At 43.6% G+C, this 24,584-nt stretch overlaps 1 protein-coding gene across 3 annotated transcripts in view; it reads left to right on the plus strand.

Annotated features, from left to right (window-relative positions):
* The first annotated feature begins 586 nt into the window (after nt 1-586).
* Nucleotides 587-24,584, plus strand: part of LOC148031961 (putative triglyceride lipase) — a 248,498-nt gene continuing 224,500 nt past the window's right edge. The window contains exon 1 of one of the 3 annotated variants that reach the window (XM_087682557.1): nt 587-1,104. In XM_087682557.1, coding sequence (XP_087538683.1) covers nt 784-1,104 — 321 coding nt within the window. In that variant the 5' untranslated portion in view covers nt 587-783. The remainder of the gene's footprint in view (nt 1,105-24,584) is intronic. The other 2 variants (XM_087682558.1, XM_087682556.1) reach the window with 2 other exon arrangements.

The raw sequence follows: 24,584 nt of genomic DNA on the forward strand, positions 1-24,584 counted from the left end.
CCTATAGTGAAAATAATATAGTAGTAATATAAATGTTGAGGCTTACTACTAGGGCTATAGTCTCCTATGAACAGATAACTTCTTGGGGTGTGTGTGTGTGTCTCTCTCTCATATGGCATGTTGTGAGGGATTTGTAGAGACTCCACCCATTGCACACTTTCTTCTTTCTTCTCTCTTATGTATTGAGAGGAGGGGATGAAGCAAACAACAAGTTAACTCAATATATTTGGATGTACATTATTGTGTTGCTTGGATGATAGTGGGGGGAGATACTCTATTGTTGCATGTAGTAGTAACTGGAGGAGTGGGTTTTATGACAATTTTTTGCAACCTCCCAAATGCACTCTTGAAACCGAGACTGCTACCCCCATTAAAAGTATGGGTACTCAAGCCTCTTATAGTTTGAATTGATTATAAACCAATGAGGCAATATATTATTAAGAATCCAACCATTGTGAGGGAGGGGATTTTGAGAGCGCATTGGCAGCAGGTTTCTTCTTTTCACAGTTCGCGTCTTCGTGTGACCTCTTGGCAGCATGGGCGACTCACCCACTTACAACGAAGTACCACCACCACAAGTCTTTTGCGCACTCGACATCAACAGTCAACTCCAGCGCAGGAAAATAGAAAAAGGAGAAAAGTGCTATGTGTTGGCTGGCCGCTGGAGAATTCTAGATTCTCATCTCCCCAAGTTTTCATCATTTGGATTGATGAATCAGATCGCAACAACATTATTATGTGGAGGAGAGTAGTGGCGCGGCGCCGCGCCCAGTTCTGAAGCTCATGGCCACCTTATTCGATCAAACCAACAAAGTTTATGTGCTCCTCTGCGGGCCTGGCGGCCAGTATATAGTCGACAGGAGACGAGTTTGCCAGGATGTCGGTTTTCGTCGTTCTAAGAGGGCGCTGCTGTCGTCCTCTATTAGTTCTTGGATTGTCCGTGGCTTTGGCGTAACGCCTGAACGGAGAACGGCGACAAGGTTTGATGAGAGCGATAAGAGCTTTCTTCTTGAAGAGGCGGAGAATTGTGACAGGCCTCCTTTCGACCTTAATTTGGCTGTTGTGCTTGCCGGTTTTGCCTTCGAGGCTTACAACACACCCTCGGTTAGACTTTGTTGCACTGCGCAAATCTTAATTCAAAATCAATTCTAATGATCAATAAGTCAGGTTTCCCTGCCTTTTGTCTTACTCCATTGGTTCGTCTTTGTCTTGCACATCACCTAACCATTAAAGCATGACACTGGCGCTTCTTTTGCACAAGATCAGTCATGGGTGATTCTAATGGTGCTCCACATACACAATACAAAGTTCTGAACTCCAGAGAATTCAACATCAGAATCTCTGTTAGATGATAGTTCACACTTTAGACAATGCAATATCATCATCAAACAACTATTGTTTAACCCAACCCATGTCCATGGCATGCTCAAATTTCTAGCAAGGGAAACCGAGTTATAATTCACACACATGAACCATAATTGCATCCATTTACCAAAAACTAACACTATTTTGATTACCAAGGCAAAGTACTGCATAGATTGAGCATAAGCAATGCCTCATAGCAAAGATGTGTCACATGCATCACTCGCATTACATACATATTGAGTAACCCATGCAAATGGACATCAATTATACATCACATGTAACTCGTGTGAATGTATTTCTCTTGCATCACTTGCAAATGCACATTACATACCATTCATGTGTACGTCACTTCTTGATATACATTCCATCTATTCTATACATGCCTTTTCGGGGTTCGAGCTCAAGAGCACACTTATCCATATGGGCATTCAATAGTATAGATTTGGAAAAGATTGCAAATATATAATTTTATAACCATGGGTGCAAACTGTACATACATGCATACCAACTCATAGTGACTAGTATATTAAATAGTGATCCCAATAGTAGAAATATTATCAATGTACAACACATTGGATGCAAACAAAGTACATTCGAGGCCCACTTTGTATATGAGCTGTCCATCACTAGGGGAGTGGAGGTGCTACCTTGTTCTTGAGTATTAGGAAATACTTTGGACCCTCTATGCTCTAGTGGACTTGAATGAGCCTAACAGCTCCAACCAAAAATATCATCAGGGTAAAGTGCAATATTGAGGATGATCTACTAGGTCACTCTCCTCCATCCGTTTGCATTCAGGTGCAATAATCCTACAATTTCACTATGTAGTGCATGGATACTTCATCTCTATCATCATTTGGTCCAAAACCTGCTCTATGTCCTAGGCCTTTTAGTCTTAGGATCACCTAGATTATCAAAACTTTTAGTTGCTGCGAAAATGGTACATTAACTACAATTCTAGCTTGCATACCATAAACATTGTGTTTAGTTGACCAACCCCATCCTAGTGTGCACCAAAGATGCCTGGAGCACTAGATGCATTGCAAAATATGCCCGTTTGCATATTGAGGGCCATTCCAATGTGATTGTGCATGGGATTTTGGATTCCATTAGCCATTCTAGGATTCATTTTCCATGCATTCTATGCATTCGAGGCTGCATAGCCATAGCATGATGCATACTATGTTGTCAAAAAGGCATAGTGTTTGCATTTCCAAGATTCCCATGCATTTGTTGTCCTTGTCCCAAAGCAAGCATTTGGGTTTGCTCATTTGATGTGCAATAGGTGCATTTAGAGATAGCACTACATCTACCTTTGATTATACATAAAGTGAGCATTCAAATTCTCTTGTTCTTGCTAATTCTCACTAGTAATATGCATTGAAGCTCTAACTTTATCAAGAATATCTGTGAGAGTGTGCAACGGAAGGAACACACACACACACACACACACACACACACACACACACACACACACAGAACCTAAAGAACTCTCTTGTTTTTTAGCGTGTGACTTTCCTTTCTTCTGTATCCCCCCTCCCAAACTTGCAACAAAAGCTTTAATGGAGGGGGATCCATTGGCTACCTCTTTGGTGCGCTTGTCATGCTCCAAAACAAGCAGGGCAAGCTCCTCCCATAGAAGCTTCTCATGGGTCCTCGATGTAAGAAGGCTGGTGTAGAAGACATTAAAATGGGGAGATGGCAACTGAGTCAAAAGAATCATGGCCATATCCTTGGAAGAGATCATCCTGCCAAGGGACGCAAGCTCATCCCTCATGTTCTCCAACCTGTTGATATGATCCTTCATGGAAGAAGAATCATCAATAGCGAGTATTCGTAATTTCTTCTCGAGAGTAATCTGATGGGAAAATGTCTTCTGATGGTACAAAGAAGTAAGCTTCGTCCACACTTCTACTACTTTCCGTAACTTGTGCACATGCACTAGGATAGAATCCTGTAAGCTCATAAATAGGAAAGATTGAGCTCTCGAGTTGAGCCGATTCCATAAGGCCGCATGATCCATCGATGATCCAACAGTGGGATCCTTCACTGGACGGGGAATAGGGTGGGTAACAAACTCCCAAAGATCAAAGGTATCAAGGATACACTCCACCTTACACGACCAAAGCGAGTAGTTGGAACTATCAAGTCGGTCTTCTTTGGGCAAAGAAGGGAGTATGGGCACCTATATAGAGGGTGCCATGAAAGGCATATAAAGGCCAACAGAATGAGCCTTCTGTGAAACATGGAGAGAATGGGGAATAGAGGGATCTCGTACAAGTGGGCTAGGTGACCTCCAGTCGTCGCGTGAACTGGCACGAAAGTCTCTCCGTCTCTTAGAGGAAGGAATAGAGACCTCATCCTCTGAGTCAGCAAAGAATTGGTGATAAGACATCTTCGTATATATCTGCAATCACCAAACAATCTGCAATAAACAGTCACAATGAAGCCACCAATGCTTGAAAGACACGGGAAGTGCTATCGCCTGCCAGAAGAGGAGGTTGATGATGTCACCTAGTTGCCAGAGAAGGACGCCTCCACTCCAGATGCCAAAAAGGCTGCATTTGATACAAACGTAGGTTAAGGACACCTTGAAGATTGTCACTTGGCTCCAGATGATGATGCTTTGCTCCTGATGATGAGGATGTCTGCAAAATAGTTGTGTTTGATGCAAACGCAAGCAGATGGCTCTGAGCAGACTGTCGCCTAGTCCTCCAGGGACTGCAAAACACCAAATGCAAGTACAAAAGGTTGCGTTTGAGCCTTGGATGCACTGCTAGAAGTTGGAAGAGGTAGATGAAGGCTGCAGTTGATGGTGAACTCCTTTGCAATGGAAGCTCTCCTCTGTGCTTTCAGTTAGGCGATGATACCATGTGAGTGCACAACGGAAGAAGGAACATGAACACACACACACACACACACACACACAGAGCAGAAAATGAAGGAAGAAGTACTGCATTGACTGAAATGAATGCTGAATACAAAGCTGTGGATTGATCAGTCCCTGTACGCAACCCGAAGCGTCAGTGAAGGCACCAGATCAGGCTGATGATGACGATAGCACCGAAGGCGGAGGAAGATGATGGAGTTGGAGTGTGCACCTGCCAATGAAGGAGGGAAGATGATAATATAAGTGATTGCCAAGTGGGAAATGGCTATAAATAGCTAAAAAAAATTGGTTGACTTGAAATTTGAGGCAAAAAATATGTCCAACGAGCATTTAATGTTGGTAAAAAAGCCAGGAATGCTCAGGAAAAATCCCGGAAAGGGTGGACAATGTCCTGCAAGTGAGGCAGGCTAAAGAATGTAGAAACTGCCTTGGGAAATGCACTTAAAATCCTGACTAGAGGAGAAAAATGCAGTGAAATGCAATAAATTGAGTGCTCTAGAATGAGCTACCTCCTCTGTTAAAACAAGTGATAGACAAGTCAGAGCTCCTAAAGTCCTCGTCTGACTCAGACTGAGGCTCACAGCTAGGAGATGACAAGGCATGACAAACATGACTACTAACAATATCAACATTTACAGCATCTTGCCCAAGCTCAAAGCCCATAGCAAGTTTAGGAATTTGCATTATTTTCATTGTCTCCTGATGAGGCACGAATTTTACCATAATTAAGAACATTTCACCTATTTGCTTACAGTTTTGGCCTGCAATTAGATGCTACAAGCACACCTACTTGAGAGAGTCAGTGTATCTAGGGATGGAACCATGAAGCCAACCTTTGTTTTTACAAAAAGGTTGTGGACCCCTAAAATACCATTTATGTACATTAAATTACATCAAACCAATAAATTCATTAAATAAATGATAAATTGAAAAGTTTTAAACTTTACCACATCGGATTAGAATGCCCTAAAGAAATTGAGATGGGCTGACATCCAATTGGCCCTAACATGGACCCTTGTGGTATTTCTTTTCACATTAATTCCAAAATCCTGTTGTACAAGTGAGATTTGACTCAAATCCTTGAGAAGATGGCAAGCCTTGCCTTGAACTCAAGCTATATGCTCTCAAGTTCCCAACTTCCTCTATTGATTGAGCCAATTCTCGTACAATATTTGGAATATCTTCCTGTTCTCTATAATCAAAGATCATAAAATCCACCTTACCCCTCGATTTCACCAAAAGGGAATCTCAAATCGAATCCTTCTTTGCTGCATGCAAATCGACCCTCATGTTGATCTCCAAAATCTTACACATTTTGCTGTCCACTTGCCAAATTTGCATCAGCAACCTTTCTTAATCATTGAGGCATGCATACAAGCTTCCCAAGGCAGCCATACAAACCCTAAACCTTGCTAGTTTCAAATTGAGATAAACAAATTTCCAATCAGCAACAAATCAGAGGTTCAAATTTGAGGCTCAAATCTTCAATTTCCAATGCAAGATTCATATATGCATTTGATCAAGATGAGGAGGATGAATAGGAGAGAGAAATTCTGATTTCTAGGTCCCGAGATAATGACCAGCAGTGGTTATCCCAATTTTCCCCTTGATTCAACCTTTGCATCCAAATCTCTTTTGTTGTAGCAGGTTGAACGTCTTCAAATCTGCTATAAGTTTTCTGGTTTACAATAGTAGGTTTCTAGGGGAAGAGGATTCAAATAAGCAAGAGTAGAGCACAGCCAGCAGCCACTTCCCATTGATACAATGAGGGCATCTGACATCTTTTCCTCTTAGACTTTTGAAGGAGGATAGACGATAGCTTTAGGCCTAGGCACATATACATCTTCCTATGGCTAGTGTGATTTGAATCACTTCTTCAAATACCTCCATGGCTGCTACAAAGGCCCTAAAGTTAAATCTTATAGTCCTTAGCATCCAGCTTATTCCAAGCTGTCATGATGTCCACCTCAAAGGTACTTGTCAACCAATTCGATGCAAACATTTGCTTGAATTGTATCCACGTTGACGATGCTCTACCTTGCATCAAAAGAGTGGACTACCACTGTAATGCATTTCCTTTCAAGAAAGTGGTTGCCTTTCGAATCTTCGAGGACTCCGTGAAGTTCCCCCTTGAATAGGCTGTATCAAACTGCTGAATGAAAGTCAAAGTTGAAGCCTATCTTGTACACCAGTGAAGGACTTAAACTTTTTTGCTTTTCCACCCTTATCATAGTCTTTTGCTACCCCTTTGGATATCAAGTTGTCATATACTAGCTGCTGCAAAAAGGGTGCATTTGCTGAATTTTGATCAAAACCAATGCCAAACGGAGCATTTGCATGACCAACATTCATTCCTTGAGCCCCATAAGCATTTGGGGATGCAGATGCAGTACCAAACATGCTACTTTGTGCCCCAGGCATATTTCCAGCCATATCCGAATACATTGGGTTTTGCACACCATGCATTGGTTGCTGCATACCATAGGTGTTTGTGCCATACATTCTCGTATGTGGTTCTTATCCAACCGTAGCATGGAAAATCGTGCTTCCACCAAAATATCCTTGTTGCCCCATTATAGCATGCATGCCTGGTTGTCCAAAATATATTGGATTGGTACTTCTGTGATGGCCTTGCATTTGTATTCTTCATTCTATAGGTACCAAATGTTTTATTTCATTAGTATCTTTGGGAGCTTCAAATGAAGGGTTTGGTATTATCTTCGGTGCATCTTGCTGTCCCGAAGGTGTAGAAGACGTTTTCTTATTCTTGCCTTTGCTGTCATTCTTTGGAGCATTCAAAAATCAGGTAAATTGAGGATCCTTTGCCAATTCAGCAAAGAGATTTGCTACTGTCCTCATTCGATTCTTGAAGTGGTCATTAAATTCCTATTCACTTTGCTGGTCATCAGCCTCCTTATGCCTTGAAGGCCGCGCATCTTGCCCAACAACAACATTTTCAGCTTGCTGTCCATGGTCTAAGCCTTGTCCAAGGTAAGGCATTGCATTTCCTTCATTCCCATGTGAATGTTTATAGTGAGAGGCATCATCACTGCTTGAGTCTATCTCACTGTATGAAGACATATTGCTGTAATTTCTCAGCTGAGAGTAAAAATCAGCACTAGTACAAAGATTTGGCTTGCAATTAGGTGCCTCAGGCCCACCAAATCAAGGGATTGAGTGGTATCTCGGTAATGGAACCATGAAACCAGCCTTCCTCCTTGGATAGGGTGGTAAATAACCTGATTAAGGACTATTTACAGCAATTAACAAATTCACAAAATTGAAATGCACACTTTACACTATTGGCCCCAAAATTGGCACCCCTTTCGGTATTTATTTAACTTAAATGAAGAAAAATTTGATGTACAATGGGATTCTCCAATCCCTTTTGGTATTCCAACTCCCCTTGTTGTCCAAAATGACCAGCAAGTCTTCAATCTGATTTGCCCTTGATTTGGGTAGCCAATTGGCCTTCACTTGCTTTGATGAAGATGGAAAATGCCCCAAATTCATCGATTTGCTGGTCCCTTCACTTGAATTTGATTGAAAACAGCTTTAGCCCTATTGAATCCAAGTCTTGGAGCTTCAAATTTCTGGCACGCTTCTTGAGGCTACTGCTAAACCCTAATTTTTGCCTGCAGATTAGGGTTTACAATAGATAAATCTGAAATTTCTGAGCCTCTGGTGATCTCAATACTGTAATGTTCAAAGCAAGGTTGTAGAAAGGCTGGGAGATGAGAGAGAATATTAAGGAGAGAGAAAATTTGGACTTTCTTCACGAAGAACTGAATAAAATCTATCATTTACTGCTACTGCCCTGTCTCAACAGCTTGTAGATACAAAGAACCGAAGCAAATAAGTCATTTACTGCTGCTGCACTGTCTCAACAGCCTGTAGATGCTGTTACCTGCTGTTGATTGGTCTTTTCCTACCCCTAGTTGCCTCAGAAGGTTCTCCAATGGTTGCAAATCAGACCAACAACATCTCTTTCTCCTCTCTTGCAGCCTAAGTACACTAAAATGTCTCTCTCTAGCCTCTAAAGACGTTTTTCAGTCTTGCATGAGCGTGTTTGACAAGTGACAACCTTTCCAAATGGTTTTTTTGGTATTATCCATAATTAAATATTAATTTTCAGTCTTTAAATATTAAAAATTAATCTAATAATTATTTTGGTGCCCTAAGAAATAATTTGACAGGCTAATAATTAAATTGATTAGGCAACTTCCATTCCCGAGTGTCACTGTCCTATCTTTGGCCATCAGATTGATATTAAGTACCATTAAATGCCAATTCTCTAATGTGACTAACTAACACTTATGGCCAAATAAATGACCTAGGCCAATAACTGGCACCAGATACCACCAAGTACTTGTGCGGCATAACTTATAGCAACTTTTGCCTTTGACTTCCCGTGATTTCCTCAGGTCCTGGGCTTGTAAATTTACTCTAACCCTAGTTATACCTCACATGTGCAACATTCACTTAACCATGTGATTAAAAATTGATCCACATGTTAAGTGAGGTTTCAAAAATACATGTCCTCATGACAATAGCATTGAGGACATCGATCATTCATAGGATGGGAAGTGTCATATGCGTGGACATCTAAGATAACTTGGTTTTCCGAGAAAAGAAGATTCTATCAAAAACACCTCAGAGAAAATCCCTTTGAGGTAAAATACAAAGTGGAAGGAACTCAATAAAGAGTAGCTAAGTATATCTCAAATACAATGGTTGTGTGAACAGCCAATGCCATTGGCTGTAATGCCAGACTATTTAAGGGGCAGTCTGGAAAAAAGTGTCAAAGTCCCAAGTGACATCTCAGATAACATTGGCCACAACCTTGGGGACTTTATTGTTAAATGTGAACATGCCCTTAAAGTAGGGAAGCTAAGAATTCCTAAAGGATTTAGAGACCTAGTTGTTGGACATCTCCTACGTGATCACCACACTTGGACTTGAGGCCATAGACTCACATTTGTGCATTGGGATGGCGTGGGCTTAGTAGTATCAAACGCTAACCCTTGTAATGGCAGCATGGCCCATCATGTTATTGGTCATAGGCTTGGGTGTGAGCCCGTCTTGAGCCCATTTGGCTCTATGGCTGGGGGGTGAGTCTGATGTCCTTTACTTTATGTTTCATTTTGCTTGCATATGTTATTTATTGGGTCTTGCGTACAGTTTGGATCCCAGCCGATGTTTCAAAATGTCCTATCCTTACTTGAGAATTTTCCACATGTTAATCACCCATGATGAACCATGAATCATGGAGAATTGGGTGCGTTCAAGTTAAGAACACCACCATGGTATCTATTAGCACATCACTCCAATCTAGATGACATGCTGGGATTTATGAATTGTAGATGATAACAGCCAGTAGCAAGAAAATGAACCTGAGTGATCTGTACATGTGGAGTAGGAAAATTGGCGTGGAGAATATCCTTGACAAGGCCATGAGATGGGAGACATCTTGTGAATATGCAGACCACTGATGTGAATTCTACTCTCTGAAGAGTTTCTGTGAGCTGCTACTGTTGGAGAGGTGCAAAGGGACGGCAGAAACTGGTACCAGTCCAGGGAGTCAGAGTGGCTGCCATGCAGTGATCGGTCATCCTGAAGAATAAATGAGTAGGTGTTACCTTCAGAAAAACTTAGCTTGGCAGAAAATGAGGACAGGAAAAGGTGAATAACATTCAGGCAGGAAGGTTAAAAAATAAGCTAAGGGGAGTAGCAGCAGAGCAGTGTGCTTTAGAGTGATCTACTCATAGCTTGAGGAATCTGATGAACAATGTGGGAGCTCTTGCTCAACCGCCAAGACCCACGGACCGCTTATTGTTTCAAGCGTTCCAAGCCGAGCACTAATGGCTACCTCTCACATAGCCGACGCGCCATCCATATCTACGGGTGTAGTGAGCTTACCTCCATGCCGTTCGAGTTACCTCCTCTCCTGCGCACTCCGGTAGCTCCACGATCCAAGTGCAAGCTTCAAACAAGCTCCATCCTCAAGCTCCATAGCCGCGAGCAAGAGAAGAGAAGAGAAGAGAAGAGAAGAGGAGAAGTTGGAGAGCTTCTCCACTCCACGGTCCCTCACCCTCACACACTCACTCCCTCATACTCTCACACTCCCTCTCTCAAGCACAAGCTCAAGCAAGCAAGAACAAGAAGGAGAAGAAGAAGAGGAGAGTCACTTTTTGCCACACATAAGAATGAGCTTCTCATTCACTTTTCAACTTTATATACAAAACCCTAAATTCCTTTTAGGCGGTCATCCCCTTTTCCCTTTTTTACATGGCCAGCCGTAGCCTAGGCCCTATTTCCCATTGTCCTTCTATCTTCCTAGCTTCCTTTCCACCGCTCATCTATATTTACAAATTGCACGGGTGAGAGCCCGGCACTCCTTGAGTTAAGGCGCGGTGCGCTTGCGCTCTTTTACACGAGTTTTGTCTTGCGCTTTTCCTCTTGCGCCTTTGCCTTTGTCTTTTATTTTAGCTTTCCGGATTTTCCACTGCCTGGCATTCTTTTATAAGATTTCAGGGTGTACCTTTGCATTTTAAAATGCACATTTTCCCTTTTTGCAGCTGCCTTGGACTTTTAAGGTTGCCTTGCGCTTTTGGCCTTTTCTCTTCTTATTTATTCAGTTGAGCTACCTTTTTTCCGCCTTTGCCCTATATCGTTTTTATTTCCTTTTGCTTTCTTTGTGTTGGGGTTAACATTACCTCTCTCCTAAATGAGTGCCAGTCCCATGGCATTGACCGTCGTAGGTAGTAGGTGTTAGCATGCACCGAAGACATGGGTGGCAAGGACGTCGGGGGTTGCCATGGCGGAGTGTCGGTAGTGGTAGGGAGGAAGGTCGTTGGGGGACACGTTGGTGGGTTAAGCTGTAGGTGGTAGGGCAATGTGAGTTGGTGGTAGGGCTGTAATTTGGGGGGTTGCACGGATGGAGTACGAGTGGTGGTTTGTTGGGGATTCAGTGTATGATGATTCTTGGCAGGCTTGCAGGGTGATAAGGATAGGAATTCATAGTTGAGTGTTGATGAAGAGTGAACGACACCTTCGTTGGAGCCGTCAATATCTGCAATTGAAAAACCTCCCATGTGGTCTCTCCCTAAGGGTAGTGCTAGTCTTCTTATTGTGCACAAGACATATTTTGATTAGTTTGGGAGACAGGTCAAACTCTAAGCAAACCTGGAGTATTGTCCTATACTTGAGGATCCAAACTATGTATAGACTTTAGTGCAGATATTATGTGAGTGTCCGTGCATACTTAGATATTATGTAGGTAGAAGACTGCGGCCTGGTGGCTCGTAACGTCGTGTGGATGAAGCAGAGCGGTCCATAGTGGAAAGAAGTACATGTGAAGGTGGGTGTGCCATCGTGTTCTTTGTGAGTGTAGACGTAGCAGGATAGGGTACGGGAATAATGTATGAGCCGTAGGTGGGCGACATTGGACCTGTGGATGAGAATGGTGTACTGTTCATGGCTATTCGTGCGGTGTGTGCCCCAATTGGTTGCCATGGTTTTAAGGCAGAGTGTAAGAGGGAATTGTGGGAATGGTTCAGGGTGACAGGTTTAACCACAGGCGAGACAAGCTTTGTAGGGTTGTCCTGCTCTTGATGTGCCCTAAAGTATTGTGGGTGATGTTAGGGGCCTAGGGGACTAGAGACGGAGCCAGCCGACCAAGGTCACTGGCGCACCTAATTTTGAGGACCCCTAGGTGCGGTGATGTGTGCGTGGGTGCGTTTTTATTTTCTCTTTTTTTATTTTTTATTTTTTTGGCCAGAGTATAACCATTGCAATATGCAAGGGCTATGAGCCTTTCAATGGGTCGGAAAATGGATGTGACCGTGATGAATTTACCCTAGCCTCGTTGTTAGGGGAGCCGTTGTTGCGATATCGGTACAATTGTAGCGCCCCCCCCGTCGTGAGTGTAGAGCGTGACACAAGAAGAGAGTGTAGCCCATGACTGCGCGTGGGTTCGTGGGACGTGGGCACTCGCGAGGGTGATTGTTTGCGTTCGGCAGCGTGACTTTGTTGCGGTTAGTGCATGGTCGTGGTTTTGCAGTGACTCGGGCGTTGAACATGTTGGCACGAATACCTGTGTTATCTTGCATCCACTTGTCACGTCGTGAGATGTGACATTAAAAGTGATATTTAATGTCACATTAAGGTCATAAGTGTGGAATGTGACATTAAAAGGAATATTTAATGTCACATTAAGGTAAATTTAGGGGAACATGCACGAGAATGACCGTCCGGGCTCTTGGGCGCCCGAACGGGGTTAAGGGGAGCCTAGAGAGTAAGGGAGTCCAGGAATAGTAGGACTCCAGGAAGTTGACGGCTGGCAAAGAGATGAGCTTTGAGGGCCAGCACTTATCTAGGCGTGGCTGGGAGGAAAAACACACTCGTGCTTCCATCATTTTCAAGAAATCTGTCTCCGTCATCTATCATTGGTATCAGAGCCTATGGTTTGGGGTCTCAGATCGATAATCGTTTGTCAGGATGTCAGTCGCTAGTCAGGCCGTCAGTTTTTGAAACTTCGCGTGAGCATCAGGCGACGGGTCGAGAAGAAGTAAACAGACGGAAGAAGTGTTATATCATATCGCGTGAGCAGCTGGAACCAGGCGCCGTGAAGACGCGACGGGCTGTCAAAGAAAATTTTTAAAAGAACTCCAGCGCCACGTCACATTAATGTGACCTTGAACGTCACGGCAGAAACGTTACGTGCAAAAACGTTTCGTTACGGGCAGGGAAAAAGGAAAAAATAAAAAACGTGGAGTCGCTGGCATCCGCGAGGACCAGGAGTGGAGCCGCCAGCATTCGCGAGGACCAACCAGATCAGACGTGGAGATACCAGCATCCACGAGAACCAGATCAGAAGTGGAGCCGTCAGCATCAGACGCGGGTCATTAAAAAACAAACAAAAACGTGATTCTGTTATGATGGCTGTTGACGGATAGGACTACGACTGCTGTGAGACAGGCAGAAAAATTTCATACACAATTGAGGTAACAGCCTTCATACATAACTGAAGCCACAGCCTGCCATTAAAAATCAGGGAAGTATTTTATCTTGTATGCAAATTTCTTATTTTTGCTTTCCAATTCCAGTGTATTAATGGCAGAAAAAGGGAAAGAAAGGGTAATGGAAAGTTCTAGTTCCGGGGATCAACGTATGGTAGATCCCCATGAACCAGACATACAAGAAGAACAATGGGAAGAATTTTTTGCCACGCGAGAGCAATTCGATGATCTTTCTGCTCGTGTGCAAACTCAGGGGGTTCAAATGGAATTTCTAACTCAAACACTTACTGAAATAAAATCTCAGTTAACTTTATTGTTGGAAAAAGATAAAAATAAGATAGAAATCTCAGATGTCCCATCTTCATCGAAAGATTTAGATGTGACTATGCGAGATCCTAAAGAACCCCAAACTTATCATAAATTGAGGGATAATCCGGTCTTAAAGGATATGAAACCACCTCAATTTTACGGGGAGGAAAAAGATAGGAATAAAGATACAATCTTTAATTTCCTCCAAAAATGGGAAGATTTACATAAATTGAAAAATACCCCACCACATCTCCAAGCACTGGAGGCCAGTTTAACTTTGGGGCCCAAAGCATATAAGTGGTGGCGAACTTTAAAGGAGGCGAATAAAATACCTGAAACTTGGGCTCAATTTGAATCCGTCTTTTTAAAAGAAATTCTTCCTGAAAATGAAATGGAAAGAAATTGGGAAGATTGGGATTATGTCAGACAAAAGGGACGGCCCCTACTGACATATCTGGAGGAATATCGTGAGATAATCCTCAAACTGGAAGGAATTGATGAATTCCAAAAAACAAGAGGATTCATTAGGGGACTGGATAAAGCCTGTAAAAAGGAAGTAAAACGGAGTTTACCTAAGACGCTTGAAGAGGCAATTAAATTTGCATTAATTTATGAAGATAGTACGCGTCCAGGTACACTCACCAGTCTCACTGATATGGAGCCCAAGTCTAAGGAATTAGAAACCTCAAAATTTGTGGGCAAATTTAAAAGAAAAATACCATTTTTCAAGGGTAAAAAACAACCTTTTGAAAAGAAACCATATATGAGGCCAAAGTTAAGTCCTGATGACTTTGATAAGGCCAAAAAAGAAAAATTGTGTTTTAATTGCCTATCCCCTAACCATGCTGCTTGGAATTGCCCTCAAAAGAAAAAGGGGAAAGACAAAGGAAAGGACAAGGGCAAGGGAAAAGAAAAACAAATCCATGTAGTGCAGACCTTAGAATTAAAGGACCATGAAAAGTATAAATCTTTAGAGGTCTTGCACATGGATGTACAACATAAGTGTTGTATGTCAACTTCTTTGTGGCAGCCTACTTTTGGGCCACATGATTTACTTAGAGTACATGGATTGATAGCTGGAAAACGGGTTAGAGTCATGATTGATGACTCTGCCACACATAATTTTATAAATTATGCACTTGTCAAAAAATTGAAACTTCCCCAACATAACAGTGAGCATCAATATGTTGTTCGTATGATGCAAGGCCAAGACAATAAAATATGGGATACAATGGTATCCAATTTGGAAATCGAGATTCAAGGATATAAAGATAAGCTTGATTTCCAAATAATGAACATGGAAAGAGCTGATATTGCTCTAGGGAGGGAGTGGCTATGGGGATTGGAACCATCCTTAAAATGTAGCTATCACCATAATACACTGGAATTTGAAAGGGATGGTAAGACTTTTGTCATTCAAGGTGAACATGAAGTATTTGATAATCCTTTGCTGTATTCTACTGAAGTTCAGAAGCTGATAAAGAAGGAAGTTTGTGAGGTATATATGCTATGGTCTCTTCCTGTACAGAATACTTTTACTTTCTGTAATATAAAGCAACAATTTTCTTATGTTTGCGAATTGAATGTTAATAATGAATTGAACAATTTGTTAGATGATTTTAAAGATGTGTTTCCTTCTGATTTACCAAGTGGCCTTTCACCAGATAGGGGTGAAATAAATCACCCAATTGATATAAATAAGGATACACACCCAATTTCAAAACCACCATATAGGTTAAGTGAAACACAGCATCAAGAAGTTGAGAGAAAAATTAAGGATTACCTGGATAAAGGATTTATTCAACCTAGTAATTTACCTTGGGTTTCACCAATTTTATTGGTAAAGAAAAAAGATGGTTCTATGCGACTTTGTGTTGACTATAGAGCACTTAATAAAATAACGGTGAAGAATAAATTTCCTATGCCCAGAATGGAAGATCTTTTTGATCAATTGCAAGGGGCAAAATTCTTCACAAAGATAGACTTAAGATCAGGTTATCACCAAATAAGAATTAAGGCACAAGATGTTTCCAAGACGGCATTTCGTACTAGATACGGGCATTATGATTTTTTGGTGATGCCTTTTGGCCTCACTAATGCACCAGCTACCTTTATGAAGTTGATGAATAGTGTTTTACGGCCCTATCTAGGACATTTTGTAGTAGTCTTTTTGGATGATATCTTGATCTTTAGTAAATCAAGAGAAGAACATTTGGAACACTTACAATTAGTATTCCAACTGTTAAGAACACATTCCCTTTATGCGAAGAAAACTAAATGTGAATTCTTTGCACAAGAGGTCAAATATTTAGGGCATATAGTCTCGAAAGAGGGAATCAACATGGATCCAGAAAAAGTAAGGGCAATTATTGAATGGCCACCTCCACGGAACTTGGAAGAGCTGCAGATCTTCCTAGGTTTATCTGGATTTTATCGTAGATTCATTCGAGATTATGCCAAAATAGCTGTTCCAATGACAAACCAACTTAAAGGGAAAGGGAAAAGTTTTAATTGGGGAACAGACCAAAATGAAAGTTTTCAAAAACTTAAGGTAGCTATTGCTACAGCTCCAGTATTATTAATAGTGGATCCCAATAAACCATTTGTGGTTGAAGCTGATGCCAGTGATAAGGCAATAGGCGCGGTCTTATTACAAGAAGGTCGACTAGTTGCTTTTGAAAGCAAGAAATTAGATCGTGCAAAACAGAATTATTCTGTTTATGAGAGGGAGCTGTATGCAATAGTACATGCAATGAAGAAATGGAGGGACTATTTGTATGGTGCCAAACTTTTGATTTTATCGGATCATGAAAGCATTAAGTGGCTTAATGATCAATCAGATTTACATGGGCGTAAAGCCAGATGGGCCGAACTCCTCCAAGAGTTCGACTATGAGATAAGATATAGAAAAGGAAAGTATAATATAGTAGCTGATGCACTCAGCAGAATGCCCATCATTAATGAATTGAGTTTTACTCAGTTCACTTCCAACTTGCTTGAATCTTTAAAGGGGAAATGCCAGGTTGATCCAGCATATTTCAACATATGGGAAGCAATAAAAAATGGGGATCCAAATGAAAGTGCTTCTACTGAGGAAGGAATATCTGAGGATGTTCAACTAGGAAATGGAGCATTAGGGGTTGCTCAAACTGGATTCAAGTGGAAGAATTTTACCATTGATAATGGTTATTTACTCTACAAGGGTAGGGTATGTGTCCCGAAAGATATAGAAATAAGGCGCCAGATACTCTTTGAGTATCATGATACTCCTAGTGCGGAACATCCAGGAGTTAATAAGACTTATAGTCTTATTAAAAGGCAGTTCTATTGGCCTGGAATGAATAAGGACGTCCTTGACTATGTGGTCAAATGTAATAAATGCCAGGTTAATAAAGCTGAAAAATTAAAAATGGGAGGACTTCTCCATCCATTAGAAATTCCTTCAGGAAAATGGGAGAGTATCTCCATGGACTTTATTGTTGCTCTACCTAGAACACAGAGGGGGCACGACTCTGTGTGGGTGATTGTGGATAGGTTAACCAAAATGGCTAGGTTTATTCCAACTTCAACTGATGTTAAAACACCAGAATTGGCTAGATTGTTCGTAGAGAACATATACCGATTGTATGGCCTTCCGGCAAATATAGTTTCTGATCGGGATAGAAAATTTGATAGCCATTTTTGGCGTGCGGTATTTAGGAAATTGGATACTAAACTTAGCATGAGTACGGCGGATCACCCGCAAACAGATGGGCAAACTGAAAGGGTTAACCAAATTCTTGAAGATATGCTTAGGGCATATGTAAGCAAAAGGCAAACTAATTGGGAAGAGTATTTACCGATAGCAGAGTTTGCATATAACAGTGCCAAACACTCTTCCACTGGATATAGTCCATTTATGTTGATGTATGGATTTCAGCCCAGAGCTCCTTTTGCAGTAGGACTGCATAAGGAAAAGGTTCAGGCAGCTAAAGACTTTTTGGAGGATATGAATAGTATGTTAAAATTTGCTCAAGAAAATATTAAAAAAGCTCAAAATCGAGCTAGAGCATATGCAGATCCTCACCGTAGAGACATCTCCTTTGAAGAAGGAGAATTGGTCTATCTTAAGATGCCTGAACAAACTAAAACTATGAAAAAGGGACATTGTCCAAAGCTTTCACCAAGGTATTGTGGTCCTTTCATAATACTTAAAAGGGTGGGAGAATTGGCTTACAAGCTCCAACTACCTGCTGGTAGTAAAATACATCCAGTTTTTCATGTAAGCAAATTAAGAAAGAAGCTGGGTGATTTGGATAATATAATCTTAAATGATGATATTGAGGAGTTATTTTATGACCAATCTAATCCACATGAACCAGAAAAAATATTGAATATTCGTAATAGACGAACGAGGAATACTATTTATCAAGAATGTTTGGTTAAGTGGAAAGATTGTTCAGAAGAAAGCTCAACATGGGAGCGAGTAAGTACTTTAAAGAAAAGGTTTCCCGATTTACAGTTAGACCTTCCAAATATCGTTTTCGAGGACGAAACCGATTCTTAAGGGGAAGGAAATGTGACATTAATGTGACATTAAAAGTGATATTTAATGTCACATTAAGGTCATAAGTGTGGAATGTGACATTAAAAGGAATATTTAATGTCACATTAAGGTAAATTTAGGGGAACATGCACGAGAATGACTGTCCGGGCTCTTGGGCGCCCGAACGGGGATAAGGGGAGCCTAGAGAGTAAGGGAGTCCAGGAATAGTAGGACTCCAGGAAGTTGACGGCTGGCAAAGAGATGAGCTTTGAGGGCCAGCACTTATCTAGGCGTGGCTGGGAGGAAAAACACACTCGTGCTTCCATCATTTTCAAGAAATCTGTCTCCGTCATCTATCATGAGAGTACATACTTAATTCCGTTAACTGATTCAACAGATGTAGTTATGTTAAAACATGACTTTCCGAAATGCTATGATGTTAATTGCACTGCCCATGCGATCGCTTGTCAAAGATGCGGGATACATTAGCTATAGACAGAAGAAGTTGCACAAGTGGGGAGTTTCCCTTTCACCCATCAAAAGACAAAAAGTTAGGTCCTGACAACTTGTTAAGCTGCTCGTACATCCTAGGGCTTAGTCGATTTCTACTAGGCAGGGCAAGTTTGATTGGTTGGGCAACTGGGCTGGTGCTGGTGCGGATTGTCATGAGGGTGGGTAGGGCACATGTCGGCCGGGATATGGATGGTATAGTCCCGGGCCGCCGCCAGTTCCAAAATGCCTTTAACTAATTTGTCGAACTCTTCCCTGTCCCTGGCCGCCTTTCCTGCTCTTGGGCACTTGGTGCTTGAGCGCTTGTGGGGGATTTGTGCAACTGGTGTTGCCACAGCTTGCACACTTAGCTGAGCTTTGACTTTCCTGGTCGGAGGATTTTTAGGCCTTCGTCTGGGATGGTGCCGTTTAGGTCCGTGTTTCTTTGCATATCTCTTGAGAGTAGGTACATAGCGCACCGGTGGAGGGGCGCGTGCCGTGTGCTCCCGTCGTCTGCAAAGAGCGTCTCTGCACGCCAGCTGTCCGTGGTTCTCCATGTTTTCCTTTTGGAGGCCTGCAAGATGTAATCCAAGGATTAGGCCTCGATACGGAATAAGATTGTTCACATAGGAGGGATTTCAGTGTGGGTTGTCAAACACATATGACTAGAAGAGAAGGTGCGGAACATGTTGTATTCATTGTAATGGTGTCCCTCTGGCCTCTAACTACGAGCAGATCTTGACTCACGCCGAGTTACATCGGTTGGTCCTGTGTTTGGAGGGCTCATTCTCGAAAGGATAGGCCGGGAAGGGAAAAGTGTATGGAGAGGGACTGCGCCCTGCTCACATCACTTAGGGATGTTGATCAGGGCTTTCCATGGTGGCAATGCAGGGTGCATGCCCTTTGCCCGGAGGTGGTCATGATCTAGTGAAAGGGGGACCGGCTTGGCATAGCCTGTTGGCCCCGATTCTTCTGTCTGCGCTTTGACTTTTTATTGCTTGTGTGTGTTGATAATGTCTATATAGGGTGACACAAAAATCATTGTTTATATGTACATTTTTTCGGATCTCTGTCACTTCACGAGGATAGAAACCAATTGTAGAACTTGGGATTGTACTGAAGCGTGGCACACGCATCTAGTACACGTGGCAGCTTACTCAATACTGATAGATATTTCGCCACATCGAGTAGCATGGAACCTTGTCCGAGTCTACTGGCGACATGTAACTCCTCCTCAGTGAGAACCTTATCAAGCAGAGGGTTTTCTTGGCTTGGTTCAGCCAAGTCCTTGCCTCGAATGGCAGTCAGCACTTGAAGGGAAGTTGGTGCCACATAGGTTGGGTCTCTTTGGAATCGCTATTTGGCCAATCGCTCCTCAGAAACTGTCATGATCTGAGCCCCTAGTTCGGCCATTGCAACGTGGCTTTCACACCAACGCTGCTCAAATCGACTTCAGCCTGCTGACAGTCGCTTTAGTTGCTCTATGTCTAAGAGATTCAGTTGGTAGAGCGCCTCATTGAATGTGACAGTTAAGCGCAGTTCGTCGGCTTCCTCGCCCAAGATGAGTAGCAAGCGTTCGTGCAGGAGCCTGCTATAGTGCTCATCAAGGTGTTCCTGCTATTCCCAAGATAAAGGGAAGGGCAAGTAGTCTCCAAGCTGCTCTTTAGGGAATGCGCGCATGTCTGCCAGGACATAGACATGTGCGAACACCTTGAGCTTGGCATCCAACTCAGCTAGGCATTCTGAGACACCTCTATGTTCGACGATGGCTTACTCGGTTGCCATCTCACGCAAGGCTCTAGGAGTTTGCTTGGGCTTTAGCGTAGCTGGGGGTTCAGGCCGAGAAGAGCAAGATCGATCAATGCTAGGAGTGCTCATGCGCTTGGGATTTCTATGGTTCTCTTGAGGCTTCGTCATTGCGTCATGGTTCTCTTTGGACGTGACTGGTATGAATTTGTCGCCCTGTTGTGGCAGCGTTATTTCCACCCTTGATTGGTCGATGAGAGTTCTATTGTTGGTGGATTGAGCGTTGGAAGCAACTGCTGATGGCAACGGTTGCTTTAACTTTTCAGAGCACATGGATATGTCTGAGGTTTCACCGCTATTAGGAGAGACATCAATGGGTTCAGTGGTGGATGGACATGATGCTTTATTTCCCAGCTCTCCAATGCTCTTGGATTTAACGCTCTTGGGGTCCACGACCACTTGTAGCTGCTGTTGTTTGTGTTGTTTTCTCCTCTTTCTCTTGGTCAGTGAAGGCATATCTCTCAATGGTTCAGGACCTTGGACTAGGTCAACCGTTGTTGTGCCTGGTTGGGCCTTAGCATTTCCTTTCTCTAGTGTGTCCTCATGGAACATAGCCGCGGCCCGCTGAATAGCCTTGCTAGGTTGAGTGGTTTGGTGCATCATTTCCTTGGCCACACCTTTGAGGGGTTTCTTCTCGAGCCTAGGCTTCAGGTGCTTGGGACGGATGGGAGTTATCAAGGCTACTAGTTGCGGCACCTCCTCCTCAAATGAAGTGTTAGGGACACGTTTTGCAAGGGGTGTGGTCACAGCCGAGGGCTATGACTGCTATGATCCCTGGTCGGAAGCAGTGGCGTTTAGTCCAGTGGATTGGTCACTCTTGGTGGATCGCAGTGTGGAGTCCCTGGGGTGATCGGACGTGGTTGTGTCTTTTGTTGTCCTCTGAACACTCACCTGTGTGGATTGATCCTGAGTTGATCCAGTCACATTGGGTCGCACGGGAGTATCCTTGGGTCGAGAGCTACGGCCAGTGTCATGTTTCCCCTCTTGGGTATTTGGAAGCTTTAATGGAGACAGAGGTTGGAAGTGAGCCCCTACCATTGACAGCTGCCGTTGTGCCTCCGGGGTCCGTTTGGGAAGAGAGGACATAGGGGACCTAGGGCTCTTAGGCAGACCTGGCACCGGCTGAATGATTTTCTTGTGATTGTTGGAGGATTCCGTCGTTAGCTTTGCTGAGCAATCAGCCCTATCATGAGTGACGTTGTACTTGTGGTGCTCCTTGTCCCCTTGGGAAGTCAAAGGCTCCTTGGCCACTAGTGGACCTCGTGCACATTCGACGGATCCCTCTGATATCTGCTTGCTAGGCACGCTAGGCTGAGGATCTAGTTTTTGATGGGTCATGTTCGGTTTCTTGATTTCAATCGTGAAGGGCGCAATCACTCCAATATTTTTGGTCTGAGACTCGGATTCTTGTTTAGGGATCCTCCCATGTCTCGTTTTTTTAAACCTAATTTGGGCTCCTGACCGAGGTGGTTTAGCAGGAGGTTTCGGTACCCAAATCCATCGGGTGCCTGCATAATACCCTTGAGCACGAAGCAACGCCTTGGATATCCATCATGGCGTCGTGTGTGCTCTCCATGGATGCCTTCATCTATAAGGCTTGGGCTTCTTTCGTGATCTTCTACGATATTTGTAAGTCCAAGCCCTATCCTTGGGCTTATCTCCTACCCTCTTTGTTTCAAGTATGGCCTCACTTACTGGTTCTCTCCGTTCAACCTGCGCTTGTATCAACTCTTTCAACAACTCCCTGCTCTCATTACTAGGCTTGCTTGGTATGTCAGAATGCTCCTTGCCCTTTCCTCGAGGTTTGGTGAGGTCACCCTTGCTAAAAGTTGCGATTATCCTCACACCTAGTAGTGCTAGGTGTATCCTCTGTGCTATATAGTCGGCTTCACACTTCGTTGCCTTTTTGAAGGGCCTTCCTAGGAGGATTTTCTTTCCATAATTCTCGCTATTTGGAGGAATATAGAACAGGACTCGCAAGCTTTCTGTTTCAATAGTTACAAGGATTCTGCACTTCCCTAGAAGTGCTTGTGGGTTTTTCCCGTGAGGCTTAAGAGTTGTATCAGTCGGTTTGAGCTCTGGGTGACCTAGTAGTGTCCATGCTTCGTAAGTCAAGATATTGAAATCTGCCCCTTCATCAATGAGAGTATCAACACTATGCTTTCTTTTTGCGATGAGTTTGACCCTAAGATAAGCAGGTGGTACTATGACTTCATCGTCCGGGTCTTGGTTTACAGCTTCAAGCCCTCTGATACATGCCCTTGAGTCCCTAGCTTCATAGTCAGACGTGGATTCTCCATGTAGATCTTGGGTTGTCTGTGCAGCATTGCTCAGGGTACATCTATCGTCAGGACTGTCATGTCTAGTTATCTCTGCATTGGTAGCTTGATAATGTTGCATTTTGCTTTGACTAGACGTAGATTGAACACAATGTACATGTGTCCTTGTAGTGTGGCCTTTTTGCCCTTGATGGCTAGATTGGCCTGTTAAGGTTCTAAGGTCTCTGTTTGCCTCTATTCGGGTGCAGGCTTCTGGTTACTCCTTTCCAAGTGAGTATCCATGCTCGCGTAGGGCCATTACTGCTCGAGGGTCTAAGTTGGAGGGCCTGTCACAGCTCTTGTTCTCTCTCCAACCTAGTTGGGGAGGATACAGAGGGGGGCAGAGCCCCCTTTGCGGGGGTCCGGGAGGCGGTCCCTTCCCCGACCCGCAGGGTTGTTACGGTAAATACCATGCACAGCTTGGAGGATCGTTCGGCCAAATCTTGAACCATTTGCTCGAAGTTTTGGCTTAGTGGTGGATCTATGATGCGCCTTTCGCTCTACGTAGCCCATGGGGTCAATTTCGGGATTCAAAGTTTTTCTAATTCGTTGCCTCGTTTGTTTTTGGGTCCAATCAGGCTTTTCCACTCAGCGGTTTGCGTCTAAGTCCTTGGTCTTGCAACTGCCTACCTCTAGCTGCTAAGCAGCCGCGCCCTACAATTTTGCCTATTCCTTGTGCCAGAATCAAGTTCTGAGTGTTCCAAGGGTTGCCGACAGTTCGCGCTATTGAGTGTTGGCCGGGTCAAGTAAAGTTTTCTGGAAAATTGGTGAAGTTGCACACTCAGCCAACTGGTCCGAATTGCAGGGTCCGAGTGTCCAATTCGGCACGTCCGAGGGCCGAGTGGGAAGGGCCATATGCAACCACCGTCTGAATGCACAACTCGGCCGGTGCGAACCCGGGTGTCCGAGGGCCAAGTGGGCCGAGGCAGGGTCAGGTGGCCGAGTGGACCAAGGTAGAACTTCTAAGGCAGTCCGAGTGCTCGATTCGGATGGTCCAAGTGTGGGTGTCCGAGTGGTAGTGGCCGAGTGGGTCGAGTCGAGCGGTCCGAGGGTCGAGTCTGGGCCTCCGACCAGAGTCGTCGTTACTCGGACGCGCCGGGCGCCGCGCGTCTTTTCACCGACTCTCACGAAATTCGTCGTGCCGGATGTTGGAGGCCTTCCCCCTTGTCGAGCAGCTCTAGATCCATCCTACTACTGTAGGGGAAGGTGTAGAATTACCTGGGCTGGCCGAATATCTCCCTGATACCAAGATTGAAGCGGATTCCCTCACCAAGCTTTTCTCTTCTCTCCTGCTCTCCTACTCTCTTGAAACCCTGTAATACACAATGTGGCCTTTCTTGCCAGTTTTTGCCCTTATACCCCTTCCTGGGTATGGTATTGACACCCCCAATAATTCACTTGCTGACCTTAGGCATCACAAGTGAGTTTTTTACCACTTTTGTATGATTCTTGCCCCGTTTTTACCCTGTTTTGTAACAGTAAATCCCAATGCTTATTTTCTTTGTTTTTCTTTGTTTTCTTCTACTCTAATGCATCCAAATCACAAAGCAAATACCTATACTACTCCATCTCACAACATAAATCTCAAGAAAGCAAAAACCTACTTGCCAAGGAGATCAAATACCATCTTCAACCCCTCACTTTCTACCTATCTCAAGCACCGGTTCGGGGAAAAACCCTGACTTTGATGCTCGATTTGAAGCGCGCAAGCACTCAAGGCTTGAATCCGTTGGTCCCGGAAACGGAACCAAAATGTGGGAGCTCTCGCTCAACCGCCAAGACCCGCGGACCGCTTATTGTTTCAAGCGTTCCAAGCCGAGCATTAATGGCTACCTCTCACATAGTCAACGCGCCATCCATAT

The sequence above is a fragment of the Lygodium microphyllum genome, chromosome 8 (assembly GCF_053477565.2).
Source record: "Lygodium microphyllum isolate KBCC chromosome 8, Lygodium_microphyllum_v1.1.10, whole genome shotgun sequence".
NCBI classification, from domain to species: domain Eukaryota; kingdom Viridiplantae; phylum Streptophyta; class Polypodiopsida; order Schizaeales; family Lygodiaceae; genus Lygodium; species Lygodium microphyllum.